The sequence below is a fragment of the Pelodiscus sinensis genome, chromosome 3 (assembly GCF_052426305.1).
Source record: "Pelodiscus sinensis isolate ZL-2025 chromosome 3, ASM5242630v1, whole genome shotgun sequence".
Taxonomy (NCBI): domain Eukaryota; kingdom Metazoa; phylum Chordata; order Testudines; family Trionychidae; genus Pelodiscus; species Pelodiscus sinensis.
In genome coordinates this window covers 35,857,945-35,885,394 of record NC_143054.1, presented here as the reverse complement: position 1 = coordinate 35,885,394, position 27,450 = coordinate 35,857,945, and the positions used below count along the sequence as shown (strand labels likewise).

General features: G+C 40.9%; 1 protein-coding gene across 1 annotated transcript in view; it reads left to right on the top strand.

The window, feature by feature from the left end:
• Positions 1–21,796, top strand: part of SNTG2 (syntrophin gamma 2) — a 262,480-nt gene extending 240,684 nt beyond the window's left edge. The window contains exon 17 of the mRNA XM_089776922.1: positions 20,157–21,796. Within this exon, the coding sequence (XP_089633048.1) occupies positions 20,157–20,288 (132 nt within the window). The 3' untranslated portion in view covers positions 20,289–21,796. The remainder of the gene's footprint in view (positions 1–20,156) is intronic.
• The last annotated feature ends 5,654 nt before the right edge of the window (positions 21,797–27,450 follow it).

Below are 27,450 nucleotides of genomic sequence, written 5' to 3'. Positions count from 1 at the left end.
CCGAGGTAAGACTGACCAGCCTATAGTTCCCTGGATCGTCTTTCTTCCCTTTTTTGAAGATGGGCACTACATTTGCCTTTTTCCAATCATCTGGGATTTCTCCCGATCTCCATGACTTTTCAAAGATAATAGCCAAAGGCTCCTCAATGACATTTGCCAACTCCCTCAGTACCCTAGGATGCATTAAGTCCGGACCCATGGATTTGTATACGTTTAGCTTTTCTAAATAGTTCCTAACCTGTTCTTTACCCATCACGGGCTGTCCATCTTCATCCCATCTTGCGTCACTTAGCACAGAAGTCCAGGAGCCGACCTTGTCCGTGAATACAGAGGCAAAGAAAGCATTGAGTACTTCAGCTTTCCCCACATCATCTGTCATTAGGTTACCTCCTTCATCCATTAAGGGGCCGCACACCCTCTCTGATCACCTTCTTCTTGTTAACATGCCTGTAGAAACCCTTCTTGTCATCCTTCACATCCTTAGCCAGTCGCAATTCCATTTGCGCTTTCGCCTTCCTGATAACCCCCCGGCATTCTCGAGCTATACATTTAAACTCCTCCCTGGTCATTTGTCCAAATTTCCACTTTTTGTAAGCTTCCTTTTTGTGCTTAAGTTCACCGAGGATTTCCCCTATAAGCCAATCCGGTCTCCTACCATGTTTGCCTCTCTTGCTACGCGTCGGGATGGTTTCTTTCTGTGCCTTCAATAAGGCTTCTTTAAAATACTGCCAGTTGTCCTGGACTCCTTTCCCCTTCATGTTAACATCCCAGGGGATTCTACCCATCAGATCTCTGAGGGAGTCAAAATCTGCTTTTTTGAAGTCCAAGATGTGTATTTTACTACTCTCTTTTCTTCCTTCGGTCAGGATCCTGAAATCTACCATCTCATGATCACTGCTTCCCAGGTTGTCACCCACCTCCACTTCCCCTATTAGTTCCTCCCTGTTTGTGAGCAGAAGGTCAAGCTGCACATGGCCCCTGGTCAGATCCTTCAGCAGTTGTGTCAAGAAGTTATCCCCAACATTCTCCAAAAACTTCCTGGATTGCCTGTGTACTGCCGTATTGGTTTCCCAACAGATGTCAGGGTGATTAAAGTCCCCCACGAGAACCAGGGCCTGCAATCTGGAAGCTTCGCTCCGTTGTCCGAAGAAATCCTCATCTACCTCATCCACCTGATTGTGGCCTGTAGCAGACACCAACCACAACATCAGTGCTGTTGTTTGCTCCTTTAAACTTAACCCATAGACTCTCAACAGGTTTTTCTCCCTCTTTATACTGGAGTTCAGAGCAATCGTTGTGCTCTCTTACATATACTGCAATTCCTCCTCCTTTTCTCCCCTGCCTGTTCTTCCTGAACTGTCTATACCTTCCATGACAGCGCTCCAGTCATGCAAGTCATCCCACCAAGTCTCTGTTATCCCAATTAAATCATATTTTTTGGACTGGGCCAGGGCCTCCAGTTCTTCCTGTTTGTTGCCCAAGCTTCTTGCATTAGTGTACAAACACTTCAGGTAACCAGTTGATCGCCCTATCTTCTCCATTCGAAACAGGGGTCCTCCTTCCTTGCTTCTTCCTCTCTGCATTTCTTCCCGGTATCCGACTTTCCCACTCCCCTCAGGATTTTGGTCACCGTCCCCCGATGGACCTAGTTTAAAGCCCTCCTCACTAGGTTTGCAAGCCTGCCCGTGAAGATGCTCCTTCCTCTCTTCGTTAGGTGGATCCCATCTCTTCCTAACAATCCTTGTGCCCGGAACAGAGTCCCATGGTCGAAGAAACCAAAGCCCTCTCTGCAACACCACCTGCACAACCACGCATTTACGTCCCCAAGGTTCGGTTCTAGGACTGGTTTTGTTCAATATCTTTATTAATGACCTGGATGAGGGGATGGATTGCAGCCTCAGCAAGTTTGCAAATGACACTAAGCTAGGGGGAGAGGTAGATACGCTTAAGGGCAGAGATAGGATCCAGAGTGACTTAGACAAATTGGAGGATTGGGCCACAAGAAATCTGATGAGGTTCAACAAGGACAAGTGCAGAGTCCTGCACTTGGGACGGAAGAATCCCAAGCATAGTTACAAGCTGGGGACCAACCAATTAAGTAGTAGTTCTGCAGAAAAGGACCTGGGGGTTACAGTGGATGAGAAGCTGGATATGAGTCAACAGTGTGCCCTTGTAGCCAAGAAGGCTAATGGCATATTAGGCTGCATTAAGAGGAGCATTGCCAGCAGATCCAGAGATGTCATTATTCCCCTTTATTTGGCTTTGGTGAGGCTACATCTGGAGTATTGTGTCCAGTTCTGGGCCCCCCACTACAAAAAGGATGTGGATGCATTGGAGAGGGTCTAGCGGAGGGCAACCAAAATGATTAGGGGGCTGGAGCATATGACTTATGAGGAGAGGCTGAGGGACTTCGGTCTGTTTAGTCTGCAGAAGTGAAGAGTGAGGGGGGATTTGATAGCAGCCTTCAACTTCCTGAAGGGAGGTTCCAAAGAAGATGGAGAGAAGCTGTTCTCAGTAGTGACAGATGGCAGAACAAGGAGCAATGGTCTCAAGTTGTGGTGGGAGAGGTCTAGGTTGGATATTAGGAAAAACTATTTCACTAGGAGGGTAGTGAAGCACTGGATTGGGTTACCTAGGGAAGTAGTGGTGTTTCCATCCCTAGAGGTGTTTACGTCTTGGCTTGACAGAGCCCTGGCTGGGTTGATTTAGTTGGGATTGGTCCTGCCTAGAGCAGGGGGCTGGACTTGATGACCTTCTGAGGTATCTTCCAGTTCTATGGTTCTATGATTCAATGATTGCCTAGGGACACCATTTCTATCCATCCTGCGAGTTAGTGGATTACCAGTTATAATAATAAGACATAAACCCAGTGTCTCTTTTCAGTCTATGATTTTTAGTGTCTAGTAGAGTAATGAATTTACACTCTTAGGCTCATCTTTTGAAAGTTTTTGTTTTAAGGAAGAGTACTGATAGGTGTGATATAGAGCAATAACATTAAGAAAAGTGCTCACCCACAATAATGGGTTGTTTTGTCCTTTATCATGTTCCCATTTTATCGTTTTCCTGTGCAAGTTCATTCAACAATATATAAATATTACTTCACCCATCTTGCGTCTCAGATATCCTAGGACTGATACAGCTACGGATATCAGGCATGCAACAGCAAAATACAATAGATAAGGAGGGAAAGACGGTCCTGCACAGCTTTGAAGGGAGGAGCTTGCATGGGATAGTGTGCAGAAGAGGAAACCAATGAAGTGATTTAGGTGGCACAATGGGCAAAATTAGCAAAAACAAAGAAAAACAAGAGTTTTAAACATTATAAAATGTTCTTCCCCTCTTGTGATAGTCATGATTTCAGATTATAAGCAAATAAGCAAAACAGTAAATTAGGCCAGAGCTCATCTTTTTAATTTTTAAAAGGTAGCAAGAAGAAAACATTCTAGTTTTCTATAGAAATGATGCCTCACCAATCTACTAGAATTTTCTTATGAAGTCAACAAGTATCTAGACCAGGGTAATCCAATGGATATAATGTAACTGGAAACAGGATCAGGTTTAAAACAAATCAAAGAAAGTACTTTTTCACAGAACACATGATTAGAGCCATGCGTGGATACAAAAGTCAACCCATGGATGTGGGTATCTTCAGATAGACGTTATCTGCTGAGTCACAGGGCTCTGTTCCCAAGATAAACTGTGGCCATCTAAAAAGAGTGTGGGACCATCGTTCCTAAGAGCCAGTGCCCTGTACCGACAGCTCCTCCTGCCCATGCAGTTATACCATGACCAACCCTGCCACCAGCAGGACTGTACAACTCCAGGCAGGAGATGCCATGGTTGGGGCTGGGCTGGAGGTAATACAACCACACAGCTGAGAGGAGCTACCACTGAAGGGCACTGGCTCCTGGGAGCCATGGGATAATGCTCCCCTTCATTGGCCACAGAATTGCTTGAGAGTAGACACCTGTGAGTCAGCAGATACCGATGTCTGTCCACGGATATCTGCATCCACAGGTAGATATTTCTATCCATGAAGGGCTCTAAAGATAGTCAACCTGTGGAATTCTTTCTCAGAGGATGTTGTGAAGGCCAAGACTATAACAGGGTTCAAAAAAGAGATAGATTGTTTATGGTGGATGGGTCTCTCAATGATTATTAGCAAAAATGGGCAGGGAAGCAAAACTATATTCTGAAGTGCTCATAGCTCTGCTTGCCAGAAGCTGGTGATGGGAAAGGGTGATAGATCACCTGTTCTGTTCATTCCCTCTGGGGCACCTGGCACTGGACACTGTTGGAAGACAGAATTCTCAGGTAGATGTACCTTTGGTCTGACCCAGGGTATGTCTAGACTTCTGTCGCCAGACATACCGATGTTGCAAATGAGGCAGGGATTTAAATCTCCTGTGCTTCATTTGAATAAAAATGGCCGCCGCATTTTGCCGAGTCAGCAGTTTGTCAGCAAAAAGTGGCTGTCAAGGCGAGGAATGGGAGACAAAGAAAGACTTTATTTCCCAATCCCTTATGCCTCGTAAAATGAGGTTTACAGGATCGACCGACAAAGGCTTTATTTGTCGCCCGATTCCGGTCTTCTGGCAAGCAGAGCTATAAGCACTATAGAGGGATGTAGTCTAGACATACCCTCAGTGTGGCAATTATTATGTTCTTTTGCTCTTATAAACCTGAAAAATAAAAGACACAAATAAAACTTGGTTTCTTTTGTAGTTCTATACTGTGAATTGGTCCAGTATTTATTGCCTATGCAACCTTATCTAGTAAACATTTTAGGGATGGTCCACGTTTTTGGCAAAGGAAAATTCTTCCTCTTCTTCTTCTTATGATTCAGAAAATATCTACTTTCCTCAAAAAAATTGATATTTCTTTTGAAAACCAAAAGCACGTTCAAGTATTTTGGATAAAAATGAACTTTTTGTGGGGTTTGACTATTTTCACCATAATATTTTTTTCAGTTTTTAGTTGCTGAAAAACAGAAAAAATATTTTAAATATTAAATTTTAATTTTTTAATAAGTCAAAATTGTGTAAAAAAAAAGCTATTTTCCAAGCAGCTTTATTATTTTTTTACTGTGCTAACCCTGTACAGCGATGTGCTCACTATTATCAGTTGAACTATTCATGATTAGTAAGCACTATATCCAATAGTGAGTGTTTGCCATACCACATTCATATATGTGAATAGAGTCATGTGTTACTAGGGAAGGGCAGAAGATTTGGGTTCAGGAAGCTTGTTGAGTGACCATGCTTGTACTTCAATATCCCTATTTGTAAAAATGAAATAGAAATGCTTCCTTACTTCACAAATATTTTCATTAATGTTTGTTAAGAACAATGTGCTCCTCAGGTTGAAAATGCTACATAACTGCAAAGTATGTGTGAGCATCTATGCATAAATGTACAAGTGCAATATAAGTGTTGACAAAATAGAATGAAAGCTTACTGAATGGCATGAAAATAAAAGTGCCACTCATAAATTCATAGATTCTAAGCCAAAAGGGACTACTTCAGTCATCTTATCTGTCCTCCTGCATAACACGGTCACAGACTTTCCAAAGTAATTCCTGTTTGTACTAAGTTATGCTGCTTCTTAGGGTATACATACATTACACACTCCTTATACCTATGCTCCTAGTAGAAAACATATGCTGGACACTCCCCTCGTAAGTGTATAAATAGCGTTGTGCACTGTGAAGTACTGTTTAGGTGAGCAAAGGCATACCTGAATCTTGTGATTATGTACCCTGAATGGCTCTCTACACATCCAAGCAATATCTCCTCCATCTACACTGCTGTTTTTAGCAGTGCAGTGTCCCATGGTCTCCTCATTGTCTGAGTCTTTCCAGGATACAATAGTGACAGGCACTGGCAGTGGGAATGCAATGGGGAAAGGCTCCTCCTGCAGCCCGTTTCTCTGGTGGATTAAGCTACACACTAATGTGAGGATACAAGTTGCTTTTCACAGCAGTGTGTACCTACAAATACCCACCAGTAAGTTGTGCATTGTGGATAAACCCTTAGGGTTCAGAATTACTGCTTGGACACAAAAGGATACAGAATTCATACTTCCCTCCAGTATATTATTGGTACAATATACGTGACTCAGGCTACGTCTAAACTACACCCCTCTGTCAGCAGAGGGATGTAAACTGGAAATATCGAAAGTGCAAATGAAGCAGGGATTTAAATATTCTGCATTTCATTTGCATAATGGCGGCTGCCGTTTTTTTTTCAAAACAGGGCTTTTAAAAAAAACGGCCATTTAGATGTGGCATTTTCAACACAAATGCCCCGTTTTGAAAGATCCTGTACTCCTCAAAAAATGAGGAGTACAGGATCTTTCGAAACAGGGCATTTCTGTCAAAAACGCCCCATCTAAACTGCTGGTGGGGTTTCGAAAAGCCCAGTTTCGAAAAAAGCAGTGGCCATCATTATGCAAATGAAATGCAGGATATTTAAATCCCCGCTTCATTTGCACTTTTGATAAGTCTAATTTACATCCCTCTGAAGACAGAGGGGTGTAGTTTAGACATTCCCTCACTGAGTTTTATGGTACCAAAGGAAAAAATTCAAGGAAGCAGATGGGGCTGAATAGGGACATGCAGCCACTAACAACAAACAGAAATGTAATCAAATAATGGAAATTTCATCTCTCTTGAGTAGACGAGCTTGTAAATGTCAAATGAAGCTTATTATGGATGAGTTATAACATTCACTTGGCAGCAAACACTACAGTCAGTGTTACAAGAGTTTCCCAGATTACCCCTAATTTCATATGATTGTAACTTTCCGAAAATCTCTCATTTAGGAATGAAATTTCCATCCTTTGTGTCTGAACAAACATTCTCTCTCTCTCCCTTTCTCTGTGCAGTTTGAGCAAGATTCCTTGTGTTGTTGCATACCTGATTTCCAGATGAGTGAAAAATACACTTCTTCCATTAAAATAAAATGTTGACACTTCTTACAGATAATCAAAAAACTCCTGAACAGTCAAACTTTGCATGTTAGTAGTTAGTCTCTGATCAAGTTTGGAGGTAAAAAAGGCTGAATATTAATGAATTTCAACACTGGCAAATTGCCTTTCCTACTTGTGTAGCAGAGATTTATTTTAAGTTGGCGTTTATGATTTTTGGAGAGAATTGCTTATTCTTTGATAACATGCCCTGTTTTGCATGTTACTTTGTGGCTATTGTGCCAAAGCCTGTGTGCCCTCCCTATTTATTAAAAAAAATGAGAAGATGCCTGATTGAAAATATTTCTAAAATTAATTTAGATTAATGTATAATTCACCAATATGAATATGAACAAAACCATATGTATCCTATTTTATATACACAATGTTGCTTCACTAACAATTTGGTCCTCAGCTTCCCAGTTAGCCTTAGAAACTCATATAAATCTCTCAAAATGGCTGCTGTGTGTCAGTCATTTCTGACCCTCTCCTGGCTTTGGGTTATTTCAGCACCAAATACAATACTCAGTTGAGGAACCATCTTGGGAAAGGAAATCCTTTCAAGGATTACACCTAGAAATTGCTACCCAGCTGGAAACAAGTCAAATTTTATCTTTTTTTCTTTCTGAAACTCTTCCAATTTGTCATTCAGCCTCCCTCGCAATCTGCCTGTTTTATCCATCTAAATATCCTGACAAACACCTCCTAGACTGTATGGTCTCTTGTCAGTACAGCACCTAAAACAGAGTGACTCTGATCTTCGATTGGGCTAACTGCAACTACATTTATACAAATAAAATAATACCCAAAGAACATTATTAAGATTGCAAAATCAGCATTCATATGTTAGGAAAGACCAGAATTAAGTGCAATCATGTGCATGTGCCTTGTGATATAATATTTAACCAGTCTCATACTGTTTTTCCCTAGAACCTAGTCTTTTTCAGTGCACAGGCTTTATAGTGCTCATTTAATTAAAAAGCTATGCAATACTTTGTTTTCTCTTCATTGTCTAATAAGTGATCCAATTCAAACCCTGCTCTGAAGACAAAATTATTAATTTCTATGTGCTGCTGTTGCCCGCAGGAAAGACCCCTCACAAGGGGACTGTTGGACAGTGTTTGGGGTGGGGGCAGCTTACAGAGCCCCCTGCATCTCCCCTCCCCCTCTGCCCCCGTCTAGGATCCAGAACTGATAGCCTTTTCTGGGACATGGCATGAGGCCCACATAGACAGGGAAGCTGCCTTAAACCCACAGTACTGCTGATTGGACTTTTCACTGCCCAGTTGTCAGTGCTAAATAGAGCCATCAGGGTCCCAGTCCAAAATTGGACACCCGGTAACCCTAGCTTCATGGCTCAATTAAAAATTAGTTGTATGAAACCTGATAGATTTGACAGCCTTTTATATACATAGATGGAAATATTTGAATGCCCAGAGATATCAATGAAGATTCCACAATGATTGTATTTACCTTTGATAGCTCTTTTAATAATTGAAAAGCTGATAACATAACATTGGTTAGAGCATTCTGAAATCTTGTATATAATCTTTTCAGATTACTCCTATTCTGATCAGTCCTTTATCTTGATACAGTAAATGCATATAGACACGATAAAAATAAGACTACAGAATAAAATCAGATTTATAAGGAATTTGCTTTTTTTCAAAGGTTCATATGCTGCATTTAACCTGTGTGTAAAATGTTCATTAATGTCACAAAGAGTTGAGCATGTGGATTAGAACAATCTGTGCCCAGGACAAGACTGTGTCTAGATTACATCCCTCTTTCGACAGATGGATGTAAATTAGACACTTCACCATGATGCGAATATGCAAATGAAGCACGAGAAATTCAAATCCTAGCTTCACTTGCAATTTCGAAGTGTCTAATTTACATCCGTCTGTTGAAAGTGGGATGTAATCTAGACATACCCTTAAAAGCACCCTCAGGGCCTGATCCAAAACCAACTAAAGTCAATCAGAGTCTTTCATTGCATTTGGATCAAATCATAACATCCTTTTACAGTTTTTGTCTGTTATGAAATATAACTTGTAGTCCTTATAATTCAAGTTAAAAACTATTGTTTGATTGGAGCTGGAAGGTATTGTATATAAGCTATAATATAATATTATACAGAAAAGTGTACATTATAGAACAGAAAAGGCTACATTATAATGTTGAAAAAATATGTCCATGCACTTTATTTTAATTTGAGGGGGAAAAGAACAAATAAACAATAAAATATTTCTTATTTCTTGATATTTATATCTAGTTGAGATACTGATTAATAATCTAAATCTACTGTGCATAAAATGTGCCTTTAGAAAACTTATTTCTATATATGCTCCATATCTGTCAGGCAAGACAGATAAATACTGTACGGCTTCTGATATAAAAAATCAGAATAAGGATTATGTGGGTTTACTTTCTTCAAAGGATTTTAATTAACATTTTATACTTCATTTTTCTTTCACAATAAGTTCTAATTTTGCATATGAAACCTGAATATTTGAGCAGCAAGCTGTCAGTTACTACCAGTTACAACAAAGTAAATACTTCAGTTAAGTTCCCAACGAGTTTTTATTCTTTCAGGGTAATTTCTGGACTAATGTTTCTTAATGTATTGACTAGCCAGCCACAAATGAAAGAAGAAGCCCAAAATATTCTTGTCTCTTCCTTTTTAAAAATAACTTGCCAATTAGCAATTACATTGGTATACCTAGCTGCACATAAGTGTGATCATAACTTTACTGTTTTTACTGTAGAGCAAAAGTGATATTTATCTTGAAAATGTTTCCCTTTTTCTTGCTAGTGGCACATTAGCCCTTGATGTTGAAAGGGCTGAGCAGCTGTAATTCACTCAGCTGCTCAGCATATTCCAGAATGAAAAGATGTGTAATGGGTGTATTTTATAAACAGTTCATTTCAGGTTAGAAGCCTCATTATGGCCATTATTACTCTTAATATAACAATTGCTAATAAATTGTCTACAGAATTGGAGGTAGTAATGGAGGGGCTGGGGGCAACTTAAGTTGCTGTTGGTACTAGCAGCTACAGAGGAGGTAAATCTGGGTGGGCAGGATACATTTGGATGAATATAGGCTATAATTATACACTTATGAATATAGACTACTTTTATAACAAGGGATGCCTCTCAGCATGCTCTTCCAAGCCCTCAGAGGTATTTACGTCCTATAGAGGCATATTCCCTCCCTCTTACTTCTCCCTAGCACGATACACACTTCTAAAAAGTACAACTAATTATCTGGAGACCTGGTTTTCAAATGCTTAGCACCCATAATCGAGGTTAGTTATTTTTCAAAATAATTCTGCTCCCAATTAGCCACCTAAATAAGGGCCAGACTTTTATAAAGTTCTCAGAACCCTGCAACACATGCTGCATTGAGCTCTTGTGATTATCTGTCCCTTCATTTTCCTGCCTAAATGGGAGCTGAGTGCTTTTGGACCCGATTGTGGGTCCAAAAGCACTTCAAAGTAGGAATAAGATCCCCCGGAAAAGGGCTTTTTTTCTGGAGGATCGGGGCCAGTGTAGACGCTCTTTTCCGGCTTTTCTAAAAGCCAGAAAAAAGCGGCGGACATTTTTATTTAAATGCCGCAGGGAATATTTAAATCCCCCGTGGATTTCCCTATTACGATCTGAAAAATTAACATGCCCCTTCCGGAAAAGGGGCCAATGTAGACGTAGCCGTATTGTTTCCTGCTGAAACCAGATGGTGTTGAGGCACTTCTAGTTTGGAAACAAGTCAAATGTAGTTTAAATAATAAGGATTTTTTCTAAAACATGCACAGATATCAGCATGTAGCTGAATTATCTGCATGATTGACTCATCTGACTAGAGCTAAAGAGTGAAGCAAGTTTTGAACAGTGAGAACACCAATATAATGCTGTACAGTATCATAAATGTACATAATGGTATGAATTAAGAACAAAGTTTCAGCCTTAATTCTGAATTTGCTGGCATTCATGGGTTTGTGAAACATACTTATTTATGCTTTTATGTCATTTATGCTAACATCTCATGAGAGGAACCCAGACAAGTCCATGCCTTTACAGCTTACAATAGGAATAGTTTTTGGAAATTACCCACTAATATAAGCTCTTTATTTAAACATAGGGACACCGTCACTTAACATCCTAAGCTGTAGATCTTAGGTTCACACTCTAGATAAAGTTATTAAGACTTTGATGAGTTATAACCCTTCTGTGAATGCTGGCTCTTTGGAGAAAGATAAGCAGCTGCTTCTTAATATAAATAGTATATTCAATTTAGAAAACATATTTATAGAGAAGGACTTGATCTAATAAAGTAATATGTGCTTACCTTTTAAAACCTAAGCTAAGCTGTTTGCTCCTGTTCAGGTGCATGAGTATATCTTCAGAACTTGGGTATCCTTTTTTATTTCAATTGTATTTTACTGTTACTCATTGCCACTTCATATTGACAAAATCAGACCCCAAAATTGGAAGTCAAATCCTAGTGAGGAAAATTGAAAGAAGCAGAAATTCTGGCAAGTCAAGTGCACAAGTATGAGAAGGCAGGCCAAGAAAAGATCTGAAGAACAACAGTTAAGGGCACAATGTTTTAAAGTATATCAGAAGCAGGAAGACTTTCAAATAGTCCATAAGGTTGCTGGATGATAGCGCTAATAAAGGAACACCTTAGAATGAAAAGGTCATTTTGGAGAAGTTAAATGACTTGGCTGTATTGGTCTTCATTGAGAAGGACAGATCTCCATCCTTGAGCCATTCTTTTCATGTGACAGATCTGAGGAACTGTCCCAGACAGAGGGATCAATAGCAGAGATTTTCGAACAAATTAGTGAATTAAACAGTCACCAGGCCTGGATAGCATTCACCTAAGATTGTTGAAGAAACTCAAGCTGTGTCTAGACTGCTGCTTTTTATTGGAAAAAAAATAAGACTGTTGCTTCCAATAGTTTTGTCAGAAGAGGCTTTTCCAAAATTTGACCCATCTACAATGGGCCAAATTTTGGAAAAACCTCCTCTTTTGGAAGAGCCCTTTTTCCTTGTGGCACGAAGAAGACAGGGCTTCCAAAAGAGCACGTCTGCTCTTCTGCAAAAAATTTTGGAAGAGCAGACGTCTTTCCTGGACGCAGCAGAGTTTTTCCAGGATACCTTCGAAAAAAATTGGAATATAAAAAATTGGATATAAAATTGGAAAAATGTTAGCTGTCATATGTAACATATTGCCTAAATCAGTCTATGTACCATATGACCGCATAGTAACTAATGTACTGTCTATTTTTAATAAGTGTCCACAGATGATCCTGTCAATCACAATTAACTTTAATACAAGGCAAATTGGTTGAAACTATTCTAAAGAACAAAATTATTAAACACTTAGGCTACGTCTACATTGCGCATTCTTGTGCAAGAAGATATGCAAATGAGGGGCAGCAATGAATATAAATTTGCATACCTAATGAGCCACCATTTTTGCACAAGGGGCTTTTGTGCAAGAAGGAGCAGTCTACACTGCTCCTTCTTGCACAAAACCCCCTCTTGCACAAGAGCCATTCTGCTGCTTATTTGCATATCTTTTTGCGCAATTTACGCATTGTAGACATAGCCTCTGGGTGTGTCTACACAGCACCCTAAACTCAAAATAAGATACGCAATTTACACTACCCAAATTGCATATTTTTTTCAAGTCTATTTCAAAATAGGCTGTTTTGAAATTTGGCGCTGTCTTCACAGCATCAAATTTCAAAATAACACATTATTTTGAGCCCTCCATTAACCCTCGTATAATGAAGTTTACAGGGATGGCCCATTATTTTGAAAATATTTCTAAGATCCAGGGTAGCTATTTTGGGTTACTGAGGTATACCAAAATATCTCTGCTGTATAGATGTAACCTTAAATAAGCATAATGATGAACACTCACCATGGCATTTCTTCAGGGGATACATCTACACTAGCCCCCTAGATTGGTCTAGGGAGGCAAATGAGGGCCCGGGCTTGATTTACAATTCCAGTTGCTCTCATTAGCCTCCCTAGATCGATCTAGCGGGCTAGTGTAGACGTTCCCTGGGAGATCACGTCCATTTCAGTATATTTTGGGTACACGTATAGCAACCCTGGCTTTTTCTGGTCAGTGTATGTGAAGCTATAACCATCCTTACTGTCCCCCATGGTGGAGTGGTAGGGTTACAGATGCAGCAAGTGAAGTGCTGAAATTGAGTTCTTCACTGACAGCAAAGGTAGGTGAGCCTGAGATTGTTGAACATGTAGCTCAAGTACAGACTGTATTATCTGTGTCTGCTGCTGGAGATGCTAAATTATGGCCTGATGCATCTTTTCTCTCCTTTTATTGATGGGACTTCTGGGCCTTCTGTTTGATCTTTCCTTCTCCATATGGTTTGAAATATTTGCTGCTTGTCCCACTGTTCACAGTCCAGTGAAGCTTTGTCTTTCATGATCCCAGTGAACAGATCTTCCCATCTCCCTCCACTTTTTCAGATATGGAGGGGTGACCCGCCAAGGGCAACAGCAGCAGCTACTGATAAAACTCACAGAGGTATTATTGTCAATATAGTCTCCACTGAAAAAGTGAAGGTTTCAGAACTCCCTTCCCTTGCTCCCCCAAAGTTTTAAACAAGACCTACTGAATGACATCGCAGTCTTTAAGAGCTCCTGTGCATAGCACTATTCTCCAGTAAGGGCACTATTTCAAGCACATGTGGTGGGGGCAACAGTCGTGTGTTCCAGGACGCAGCCAGCTTTTCATCCTGCTTTCCGTATACTAAGGGAGCTCACCATCCAGGTATGAGAGGAATGCACTGAATGCAAGCACTTTCCCTTCACTCCATTAGCATTCAGGACACAGGAAGAAAACGTACTCGCATCCCGGAGCACACAGTTGCTGATCCCCCTACATACTCAAAATGGTGCCCTTGCTCTCCCGTCCCAGTCGTGGTAAGTATTGTTCAGCCGGGGTGGGCAGAATGAGGAGGGAGTTGTTGGTTGCCTGAGACAATAACATTTTGCCCCTTAAGACCATGGGTAAGAGTGCAAGGCCATGTCACTGAGCACTATTTTTCACAGGCAGTGGTTATTTTAATATATATGGAGGTATGCCTATCTCATAGACCTGGAAGGGACCTTGAGAAGTCATTGAATCCAGTCCCCTGTCCTCACAACAGACCCAAGTACCATCCCTGGCAGATTTTGCCCCAGATCCCTATGGGTATGTCTACACTACCACCCTAGTTCGAACTAGGGTGGTTAATGTAGTCGTTCGAAGTTGCAAATGAAGCCCGGGATTTAAATATCCCGGGCTTCATTTGCATCTTGCCGGGTGCCGCCATTTTTAAATCCCCGTTAGTGCGGACTCCGTGCCCGCGGCTACATGCGGCACGGAATAGGTAGTTCGAATTAGGCTTTCTAATTCGAACTACCGGTACACCTCGTTCCATGAGGAGTAACGGTAGTTCGAATTAGAAAGCCTAATTCGAACTACCTACTCCGTGCCGCGTGTAGCCGCGGTCACAGAGTCCGCACTAACGGGGATTTAAAAATGGCGGCGCCCGGCAAGATGCAAATGAAGCCTGGGATATTTAAATCCTGGGCTTCATTTGCAACTTCGAATGACTACATTAACCACCCTAGTTTGAACTAGGGTGGTAGTGTAGACATACCCTAACTATCTTGCTTGAGGATTGAGCTCATAATCTTGGGTGTTGCAGGCCACTGCTCAAACCACTGAGCTATCCCTCCCCCTGTCTGGTAGCTAGCTTCTCATGGTAACAAAGGAATAGAAAGGGCAGCTGCTACTGGTGCCTCAAAGCTGTCTAGAGCCATATTCAACTACCCTGGTCACTGCAGTGATGCCTGCTGAAGTCATTGTGGTCTGGTGTGGGAAAGTGCTCTACCATGGAAGAAGGAATAAGGTCACCACCCCTACAAATGATTGGGAGAGTATTACAGAGAACCTCCATGAAAGTTTCATTGAGGTCTCTCAGAAGGATTCAAGGGGAATCCCTGTGTATATACACAAAGAGGGTCTCTTTGGCTAACTCTATATGGGAATGAAAGGCAGACGACAACTCTACCTCTGTTTGTGGTACAACTATCTCTTCTAGTAAAAGTAACAAAAATCAGTAGCTGTGTCCTGTTAAGTTGGATTGGATTGGATCTGTACATACAAACATGTAATGGGATATGCTTTCACATGCTTACACATGGTCCATTCCCTGCATCAGGCTTGCCAAGGCTCAGCTGCCTGGACTGACTAGACTGTGGTGGATTCTTGAATACTGCCTTGCTCATAGGATAGCTGGGCCCTCCAGTCAAACCCAGCATCCTCTATCTCCTCTTTTTGCTTCTTTTCCACCTCACTTTTCATGGAAGAGGGCTGTTGCTTGGTCTCTTCGGAGGGATCATGGTGCTCTGCAAGGCACTGGTAGAGTGTCTGTCAAGTATGGTATGGAGATCATTATAAAAAGTGACAGTTTTGTGGCTTGGCACTAGATGGACTGTTGGCCTCCATGGCCTTGTATCCTTCCCTGCAGTTCCTTTGCTTTCAAGTGGTACTGCTGCTGATTCCTACTATACCACTTCATCTGCATCCCCTGTGCAATCTGCTCGTTAATGTTGACGTTTCTATAGCTTGTCCATAGCTGTGTCTATGCAGCCTCCCCTCCCCACAGGCCAAGAGATCCAATATCTCTTCTCTACTCAGGCAAGAGTGCATCTAGAATGTGGAGTTGGCAAGGTTGGTTGAGCCGTTGCATGCAAGGGAGAGCTGAAAGTTGTGCTCACCAATCTGGGCAATGAGAAAAGACATTTCAAAACCATGCAAGGTTTTTTAAAGAGATGGGGTGGCTTCTGGTCTCTATGGCTTTTGGGCAGGGTACTTCACAAGTGTTGCCAGAGTAGGCTTTGTGGGACTGCTTCTGTAGGACTATTAGCATCCATAGGTTGCACAATGTCCACACTTGCACTGCTTCAAACATAATGGCTACGTCTACACTGGCCCCTTTTCCGGAAGGGGCATGTAAATTTCACCAGTCGTCGTAGGGAAATCCGCGGGGGATTTAAATATCCCCCGCGGCATTTAAATAAAAATGTCCGCCGCTTTTTTCCGGCTTTTAAAAAAGCCGGAAAAGAGCGTCTAGACTGGCCCCGATCCTCCGGAAAAAGTGCCCTTTTCCGGAGAGTCTTATTCCTACTTCAAAGTCTAGACGCTCTTTTCCGGCTTTTTTAAAAGCCGGAAAAAAGCGGCGGACATTTTTATTTAAATGCCGCGGGGGATATTTAAATCCCCCGCGGATTTCCCTACGACGACTGGTGAAATTTACATGCCCCTTCCGGAAAAGGGGCCAGTGTAGACGTAGCCAATATGTCAATCAGGAATCAATGTCGTTTGGGGAAGAGGTGTTACTGTGTTGCCATAACAGGGCACTTGTGTCAGTGGAAAACAAATTTGAGTAAAAACACATGCACACTCAGGTCAACAAAAGACTACGTATGTTGACCTAACGTTGTAGCATAGGCAAGGCCTAAATTAACTCATGCTAACCATGTAACAGACACATTATAGTAATCCTACAGACATAGATAAATATATTTATAAAAATATCTCCCTCATTCTATAAACAAATGTTCTTTGCTATATAGTACATTAGTATTCCAGCATGAAAGAGGTTTACATGGGCAATTGTCTTTTTTATCTTTGGCTGCCAAGGAAATCAAGCTAAGTACCTCAAGCTAAAAAGTCAATACAATGGAGCTGCTGAAAAGAAACAAAAAGTCTTAGATTTAGGAGCAATGTTGTTAATTATAAGAGAATAAGAAGTACAATAGTTACAGCAAATGGAAAAATCAATCATAAGGACAATAAAACATACAGAGAAAAAATTGATCTTGCAGAATCTATATGGTAGCAAAAATTATGCTAGGAAATATTCCCTTCAAAATTCCAACAATCTTTCATTCTAGTATTTTTTATCTAAAAATAGATAAGATATAAACCAAGGTTCTGATAAACTATCTCCATTAAAAATCCTATATCAGTGCGGGATATGATAAGATCAACAATTGTGTCTTAGTCAAATTCCAAGTACATTCTGCTATCTACTTTTTTTCCCTTTTCAGTTGGATATGGGGTTCTTTGTTCGGTTGTGAATAGCTCTGTCATGCTGCTTTGCTTCCAGACAGGGAGAAGCAGGCCTTTTATAAGTATATAAAACACTGTATGGATGATATTGGGATAGTTAAAGTAAAAATAAATCTACAAATGTGTGATCATTGTTTGTATCACTGAAGTTAATATGAAAATATATCTCCATTTTCAGAAAGCGCTACTTGGTAATCTTGTGCCTGATCCTGCAGCCCTTACTCATGTGAGTAATCCTCACTCACATGAGTATTTCCATTGACTTCAATAGGACTGCTTGGGTGAGTAAGGACTAATTGTGTGAATAAGGGTTGCAGAATCGAGTCCCTAAATAGCTAGGAAATTTAACAATTCCTTTCTTTGTTTCTGAAAACTTTAGAGAAAAGTTCAGAGAAACAGCACCTGCCCAATAAATGTATTTTCTTCAATGGAGAAGTGTTCTAATAACGAAGGCTTTTTTTCCAGAACACAACCTTGAGTTCCAAGTATACTGTCTGAAGCAATTTGATTTAAGAGAGATCATAAAATACAGTAAAACTGTATGGTCCGGCATCTGATGGTCCAGTACTCCTGATGGTCCGACACCATCAGGAACCCAGAAGTGCTCCGGGCAGCCGGACCATTGGAGCTGCTCTGCCCCCAGGTTCCCCGATTCAACCGCTGCTAAAACTGACCAGCAGCTGAATCGGGGACGCCTAGGGCAGAGCAGCTGGGGCGCTGCTGGGTTGGTCCCATAGCGCTGCCCCTCGGGGCTGCGGGACCCAACCTAGCAGCGCCCCAGCCATCCCCGATTCAGCCGCTGCTGAAACTGACCAGCAACTGACTACAGGAAGCCGGAGGCAGAGCTGCTTTGCCCCGGGCTTCCTGGAATCAGCCCCTGATCAGTTTCAGCAGCGGCTGACTTGGGGACACCTGGGACAGAGCAGCAGGGGTGCTGCTGGGTTGGTCTTGCAGCGCCAAGGGTTGGCGCTACCAGACCAACCCGGCAGCGCCCCAGCTGCTCTGCCCCAGGCATCTGGATTCAGCCGCTGCTGAAACTGACCAGCAACTGACTCCAGGAAGCCCGGGGCAGAGCAGCTCTGCCTCCGGCTTCCTGGAGTCAGCCGCTGATCAGTATCAGCAGCAGTTGACTTGGGGACACCTGGGGCAGAGCAGCTGGGGTGCTGCCGGGTTGGTCCCACAGCGCCGAGGAGTGGCGCTACTGGACCAACCCGGCAGTACCCCAGCTGCTCTGCCCCAGGCATCCCCAAGAGCATCTGGGGCGCTGCTGGGTTGGTCTCGCCGCGCCAAGGGTCGGCACTACTGGACCAACCCGGCAGCACTCCAGCTGCTCTGCTGCAGGCGTCCCCAATTCAGCCGCTGCAGAAACTGACCAGCAGCAGCTGAATCAAGAACGCCTGGGACAGAGCCGGACTATCGGAAGGGGGGGCTATGACGGGTCTGGGGTGGCATCCCCCCTCATCCCAGACCCCTCATAGTCCCCCCTTCCGATAGTCCGGCAAATCTGATAATCCGGCACCCCCTGGGTCCTAAAGGTGCCGGATTATCGGAAGTTTACTGAACTATGATGGCAAACGCAAATGTCCAGTGCTTTGAATTATAGCAGAGTAAATTATATACTTTGTAACTAAGCATGCTTTGTAAATGTCCCATTGAAATGAAATGTCTTTTTCTGAAAATGGAAAACATCCCCATGGTTTATTTGCCAGGTGGACACTTTATAGACTACAGTATCCTGTAAATTGGCGTATTTTAACGTTATATTCCTCTATCAAAAAATCATCCCTTTACTGGCTGGTAGTGATTGGAGAAAGATGTAATATCTTGACAGCGGGGCTGACAGCCTGGGCAGACCCCTGCGCATAGCAGGGGGCGTTGGTCCATGCACCTAGAAGGGATGAGACTTCGGGGGAGAAGGACTAGGCTCTGGCTAGGCAGCACTGCCCCAGGAAAGTGCCATCCCTCTCTCAGGAAGCAATGTAAAGGTCCCAGGGCTCCGGGCTTCAGCTGCCACTGTTGCTGCATTTGTGGCACCAGCCAGGAGATCCGGGCCCTTTTTGTATTGCTGGGCCCTACAGCAGTTGCCCCCTATTGGAAGGCCTGTAACTTGGCACCAGAAAAGTAAGATATGAGTTACCAAGGGCACGTCTACACAGCAGGACTAAAGCTGAAATAAGCTTTGCATCTTGAGCTACATCAATTGTGTATCTTAAGTCAAAATAACTTATTTCAGCTTTTGGCACCATCTGTACAGCAGGAAGTCCGAGAAAGAGCACTCTTCTTCCAACTTCTCTTACTCCTTGTACAATGAGGGTTACAGGAATCAGAATAAGAAGTCCTCCAGCTCGACATTATGTCAACATTATGTTGAAATATCTCCTTGCTGTGTGGACGTAGACACAGCTGCTGTGTAAACAACAGCCTAAAAGTAGGAGAGGTTTATGAGAGAGGATGAGAAGCAACACTGACTTACTCACAGAGGCAGGATTTATTGATTGTTTGCCCCATCACTTTTTAAAGCTAGCAATATTAATATTCATCTTTCCACATTTTATATGCCTATCAAACCACTCTAAAATAGACTGTAGTACTTGGGAATTACGCAGAAAACACCAAGTGAAGTTCTTTCCAGACTTACACATTATGAATGTTCTATTTACTGTGCAAATTTCCTTCTTTTTATCACCACCTTTCCATAACAAGTTGAGTCAGAGATACACAAATCCACTGTTGCTTTATAAATGCAAACTCAATAGTCTATTTCAGTTGTCATTCTGTGTAAAATGCAAAAAAATAAAGAAGGAATGAAAAATAAATTGTCATAATTCAAGGCTTTGTTAGTAAACCATGTGAGAAAATTGATATACGATTATTACTTTTAACCTTACAGTTCCATTTAGAGTTCCAGTTTTTCATGTGAATAACACTGTTATTTGATATCCTGTCTGTTTCTCACTTTACTTCAAATGATTGGATTCCTGGCAGGATTCATTATTATTTTTTTTCTTTTACTTTCTCTTGCAGGAACTTGAATTTCAGGATCTCACTGCAGTTTTACACTGTATTCACTCCTTCATAGCAGCAAAGGTGGCATCCCTGGATCCTGTATTTATAGACAGCCAGAGCATTGCAAGAAAATACATGTACAGTAACTGAAATCCAATTATGTGTTGTGATTATTGCAAATAAATTATTTTCTTAAAGAAATGAGTTATTTCATGAACAATATTGGAATTCTGTGTGATTTTATAAGGAGCTTATAGTTGTGCTATCAATAAAAATGCTACTAGTTTTCATGTTTTGTTTAGCATTGTTAAATCTCATGAGTTAACAAATATTATTTCAAACTGAGTCCATTTGTTTTCTTTAATATTAATCTAAATCCCTGAATGAAAATGTCCATACCATAATATTGCTAATGTTATTTTGATTTTTCTCTCAGAAGTTGCATCATGAAGTAATATAGAAAAAGATTTGCCTGTTGTGTGCCTGAAGTTAGGCTCCTAATCTTTGTCATGGATTTCAAATGGGCTGAGCACACAGAAACTTCCATAGGCTTTGCTATGAAAGAAAAGGGTAAGATTTTCAAAAGTATATAAGGAAGTTAAGTGCAATGTACTTCTAATTTGCTTAGATGCTTTTGAATATATGATCCCGAGATACATATATAGGGTTCCAGAGGAACTGCTTCTTCAAAATGCTTTCTATCTTACCCTGATCCAGAAAAGTGCCTACCCACATGCTTAAGTCTGAGAACATAAGTAGTCTCAGTTAAGGGATTGTAAAGTTAAGCACATGTTTAAGTGCTTTGAGAGGTCGTGTGAAGAGTGTTAATTGCTCATGTCAGGCCAGGCCTCAGTTAGCCTAGTACCTTAGAAGATTTGAGCCCTAAATTTGGATTTAGGATCCTAATTTGAAATTCTCATTTTTGAAACCTTAGCCATGGGTTTCTTTGCTGTCTATTGACAAATGTCCTCATTACTCATTCTTCCACTCATTCATGTATAGCATGTGTGCCCCATCTTTGGTTATTCTCCTATGTAGTCATGATTAGCTTCTTAAAAAAAACTCTTTTGTTTGTGTATTGTAAGGTTTGGGGTAGATGTATCTACCCACAGACTTTTTCATCTAAAGACTGTAGGCAGGTCAAATTCTCATGTCGTAAGTTTGCACATAAATCAAGCTGACATTAATGAGGGATTTCTGTGCTTACCAAGGAAAGAATATGGCTTTGCTTGGGACTTGTTTTAACCTACTTCTGCACGGTATATCTATTCTGATTAAAACATTTTCCTAAATGTACAGGTAATATTCAGAAACAATAATAACATTATTAACAGAATAATACTGCTCCAATAACAGAAACATACTGCTCCAATAAAAAACAGCTCTTCTCAAGTTGAGTTCTGCGACAGCATCAGATACTAAACAAAATGACAGACTGAAAACACTAAAACCAATTATAGTTATATTATAACAATTTTTAATGAAGAGATAACATCAAGGCTAGCATTTTCAATTACAATGTTTGTTATTTGCACCAAGATGTTATAGAAGAGATATGTGCTTTTGCCAACCAAACATAAGAGATATTTATTTTTATTTACTGTAAATAAATATTTATAAGCAATATGATCTTCTATTTTCAACAAATGTTATTTTAATTTTATATTAAATATTTTCCAAAACCATGTTAGTGTCTTTTTGAAAACATAATTTTAACCAAACTGTTGCATATAACTGTTTTAGATGTTTGAGTTTTTTACATTATACAGTTACAAACTAACAAAGTATTTTTTTCTCAATTTTTAATGTGTGAGTAAGAATGATGGATCTGATTTTCCACTCTGTTAAACTAGTTTGATGAAACACATAGCTAAACACTAGCAAAGCACTTGTACAATGGAGTGGAAAATCATGCAAGTTACGAGGAGACTGAAAATCCACATTCAAGCTTCCTGTAGACTTTTAAACTTATAAACCTAAGATTTATATCATTAAAACCAAAGTACATGAATCTCAAAAAACTGAGGATAAAAACTTCAGAGTGATTTTAGCTTATCAAAATAGTCAGTTATTGACCCTCTTATGAAATTTTCACAAATATGTTCACAAAGCATAATGAACTATGTTAAAATAAAATTGTAAAGAACCTTGCAAGAAAAATGAAGCAAGGTAACATCAAACAAACAGCTGTTAAAAAGTAAAGGTACATAGTAAGCAAGTTGTTTATTAAATAGCATCCTCTTTCAAACTCTCTTCTGAATTTGATCATGTATTTTCCAACAGTCTCTGTCACAAAAATAAATAGAATACTGCCAAGAATTACTCTTCATTTTGCTTGGAAAATAAGGATATTTCCATTATTTCAATTTGAATATCCTTTTCTATTGCCTCTTTTTCCTCTTATTTTGAGCCTATGGACTAATATCTGGGAAGATATGTATCTTCACTCCTTTGTCCTGAAAATCTCTTCTATCTCTGCTTCTTTTGGAAATCTCTCCTAACTCTTACCACTGTCAGCAGGTGCAATTATACATCTAATACTGACCTCCTTTTTTGCATAGAAGAGAATCCTGTGGTTGTTTTCTTTTTTCTCATCTAACTAAATATCTTTTAGCATGTCAAAAGGAAATTTAAAATATTCTTCTTCCACAAGAGCAACTGGCTATTTCACATCTTTGCTATCTACCATGCTTTTAGTTTGCTTTCCAGAATTCCATTAATCTCTATCCAAATGTTAGATTTCATATTCTCTTTCACATGGAGATGCATTTTCATCTATTTTTGCCTGGCTCCAAATACATATGAATGAGTCACTGATTTGGAAAATTTTAATATGTACTGTTAGAATATTAGAAGAAATTTTTTCTAATTTCTTATCCAAATCAATACCAATTTTTAAAAGAAGCATTTCTAATAAACAGATGTTCAAAACAAAAATTCATTGTAGTATCTGAAGCTTCCTATTTCTTTCCTCTTCTCATTGGCTGTGTCTAGACTGCAGGTTTTTTTTTAAAAAAGTAGCCTTTTTTTGAAAAAACTTCACCTGCGTCTAGACTACAGCCGCGTCCTTTCGAAATTAAATCGAAAGAACGTGGCTTTTCTTTCAATGGTGGTACTCCTCATTTCACGAGGAAGAACACCTTTTTTTGAAAGTGCTCTTTCGAAAAAAGGTGTTCTTGAATGCAAACAGGGCTTTTTCGAAAGAGAGCATCCAGACTGCCTAGGTGCTCTCTTTTGAAGAAGCGGCTTGCTTTTTCGAAAGTACTGCTTGCAGTCTAGATGCTCTTTTTCGAAAGAGGCTTTTTCTAAAGTATCTTTCGAAAAAGCCTCTTTCGAAAGAAGCATGCAGTCTAGACGTAGTCATTTTGAAAAAAACTCCTGATATAGTGGACTGTAAGGAAGACCTTGGAGACTATGGCCCACCACAGTCTCTGCAGGAGCCCTTGAAAACACTTCTAGATCTGTTTAAGGGAATACAGAGTCAGAATTTTCAGTTCCCTCTATTGGGAAAAGCTCAATATATCACATTTAAAAACATTTTAAAAAATACATGTAAAACATAGTGTTCCATAAGAAGATTTGAAATCAACTTCAATGTGTATAGGCTTAAGCTCTCTGGCTATGTCTACATTGCGCTCTCTTGTGCAATAATATATACAAATAAGGGGCGGCAATGCCGTGTCTCATTTGCATATTTAATAAGCCACCATTTTGTGCAAGGGGCTTTTGTGCAAGATGGAGCACAAGAGCCGTTCTGCCTGAAAATAAGATTTGCACCAGATCTGTGCTTCACTCTACATCTCACTTAATATCTCAAAACAAGACCTAACTGGGAAACATAAGAGAAATGTAGGCACAATGTGGGGCACCTTGCATAGGTGTGAATTTCATTCACAATTAAGAACATGCTAAAGTACAGCAGTGAAATTTACTTTATGATGGTTTTTAATATAGATTGAGCCAATGGAACGCCAAAAACTTAATGGTTTTTAAATGCGAAGACGTTAAATCCAACAAAACATCATAAAACCGTAGGACTGGAAGGGACATTGAGTCTTTTAGTCCACTCCTCTGCACTCAAGGCAGGACTAAGTATTATCCTAACAGGTTGTCCTTATTCCCATTTCTATAGATTGGCATTCTATTTGCATCTTTCCAGTCCTCTGTAATCTCTCCCATCTTCCCTGATTTTTGGAAGCTAATGGCTAAAATTTCCAATATCTCCTCAGTCAGTTCCTTTTGTGTTTCAGAATGTATTTCATAAGACCCTGAAGACATCTAATTTGTCTAAGTAATTTTCATTTTTTCTTTCCATATTTTAGCCTAAGATCCTAACTCATTTTCACAGGTGTTCTCCATGTTAGACATCCAATCTCTACTCAACTTTTGGGTGAAAACTGAAACAAAAGAGGCATTTAGTTATTTGCACATTTTCTGTGATGGTCCTTCCCCCCCAGTTTGTTAATGGTTCTATCCTATCTTTGGTTTCCTTCTTCTAATGTATTTAAAAATGTTTTCTTCTTACCGTTTTTGTCTTTAGCTAGTTTGATCTCCTTTTGTGCCTTGCCCTTTCTTATTTTATCCTTGCATGCAGGGGCGGCAAGTTTGTATAATTTTCGGTGGTGCCCAGAATGGGTCTAGTCCCCCCGCTTCCCTTCCCCACCTACCCACACGCCCTGTAAGCAGATATATATTTTATTAAATAATGTAAAAGTGGAAAGTCAGAAGCTGCACTTGCCCGCTTCAATATATTATATTGAATATTCAATATATATTGAAATATATCTATTTCACCCTTTTTTTATACTTGCACCCTTTTTTCCTGGGTTATCCACACAAACCCCATAATAGCATAAGCATGGAACAAACCCATTGTGGATTCCATTGTGCATCAATTTATATTATATTATATTATATTATATTATATTATATTATATTATATTATATTATATTATATTATATTATATTATATTATATTATATTATATTATATTATATTATATTATATTATATTATATATTATACCTGTTGTGACGAAGTGGGAAGGTTCTTAATGTTTTCTCTAATGGACACGTGACCAGAAGTAAAGTCCCCTCTCTAAGGACTTTTCCCATCATCCTCCTACCAATAGGGATTAGTTTGGCCCCCACCAAACCCCTTTCATGTAACCATCCTGCAATTGCATTAAACCACTGTGTGACATTTAACTCATTCACCTCTTCTTCCTGGTTAGGTGGGCTGTAATAAACTTCTGTCATATTGTTTTTAACCCTTTTATTCTTAGTCAGAGACTTTCCATTCCAATCTCAGTCCAATGATATACATCTTTCATTGTCCTTCCTGACCAAATAGTAACCTTTTATATCAATATTCCAGTCATGTGTATTATCCCATCAAGTCACTGTGATTCCAACTATGCCAAAGTTGTGTTTATTAACTAACATTTCTAATTCCATCATTTAACATTTTGCCTCTAGTATGTACTAGAACATTTACCCCACTTTGCTCAGTTCCTTAACTCAATTTTTTTTCTCTTTATTTAAACCATTGCTCTGAGGTTGGGCTATTGATGAGGGGTTCTGCATGCAGGGTCAACTGGGGAGAGAGGACTACCTCAGACCTCTCACATCTCAGCAGTTTGGGACCAGGTGAGAAGTGCCTCTCCATGGCCTCTGCAGCTCCAGCAGGCACAGCCAGGACAGGAATGCATGTCCCCGGGCTGGGAGCAGACAGACAGACAGACACACAAATACACAACAGACAAACTCTGAAATATTCTAGTACAGGTTGAACCTCTCTTAACTGGAACTCCCTGGTCTGGCAATATCCATGGACCAGAGAGTCCCATGGACCAGAGAGTCCCATGGAGGGCTGGTGGCTGGGAGCCCTGCAGCAGGGCTGGAGCCCAGTTGTAGGGCTGCCTGCAGCAGAGAAACCAGGATCCTGGCACTGTGACCCAGTGGCGACGCTGCAGGGGGACAAGAAGGCAGCAGGGTGATCTGGCGGTGGGATCGGGAGCCAGCAGCGTGGCCACCCAGAAGTACAACCAGCAGCCTGGCAGCCCTGCTACCATCCAGTGGTGCAGCTGCATATCAGAACTGGGAGGCAGCAGAGCTGCGGGCAATGGGGCCAGAAACTCAGAAGTGGGGCTGTCCAGTGTTGAAGCAAAGATCCTGGAAGCCCTGCTACCACTTGACAGAGCTGCTTGGTGAGGCCGGGAGGCAGCAAGGCTGCCCAGTGAGGCTGAATCCCAAACAAGGTTGCCGCTCAGCAGCGCAATTGAACCCTAGCAGAGTGGCTGCCTCATGGGGCCAGGAGCCAGGCAGTGGGGCTGTGCGTGCGGTGGCAGGGCTGCCAAGGTGGGGCCAGTAGCACTGCATGTGGAGGTGCTAGCAGTGAGGGGCTGAGAGAATGGCTGGGATGCTGGCAGCCAGGCCATGGCTGGGAGATTCAGTAAGAGGGCAGAAATGACCTTCCCTGATCCAGCAAAGTCCCTCATCCAAGTGAGGTTATGTCCCAAGGGTCATGGGTCAGGGAAGTCCATCCTGTAGGCAGTTCTCCCTTTCACCAGCCCTGCTCCCTGTTGCTCCAAAGGAGTTATAGATGTCCCAGTCCCCATCTCTGGCCCTTTGGTCATTATACAGTATAAATGTCCCTGTTTTCCATCCCATAACACCTGCTGTCATCCCCCTTCCTCCCCCCCCCCCAAGTGGCCATTATATAACAGAGCCCTCCATTTCCAGTCCCATTCTAGGCACATCCCATTTTCCTGACACAATCAAACCCTTACCTTGCTGTAAGTTATTCTAAGAGAAAGCTGCATACCAAATTTGGTGGTCCTAGGTTTTACTGTTTAGGAGTAGTTCTTGAACAAACAGATGGGCACACTCTCAAACAAACATTCTCATAGATATCATAGATTTTAAAAAGCCATTTTTTCAATACCCCTCATTCAATTTCTAAGAGCATCAAGATGGAGGAATTAGTGAATGATAAGATGGGAGTAAAGGAAGAAGTGAAACTACTATATGTTGTCTAGGATTTGGGGGCTGAGAAAAAGAATGGGGAAACATAGACCAAGGAAACTATTCAGTCTCAAAAGAAAGTAGAACAAGCAAGAAGTTGAAAAAAAAGTTCTTGCAAGAGAATTCATGACACAGGCCCAAATCCAGAAAAAAAACACACATGGCTTTGTGCCTGAGGAGTCCCACCGATTTCAATGAGGACAGGTTCATACAACAAGGTGAAGCCTTGGCCTTCATTTACTTCAGATTGGTCATTATGTATGGTTTCTTTACTGTGGCCTCATATTC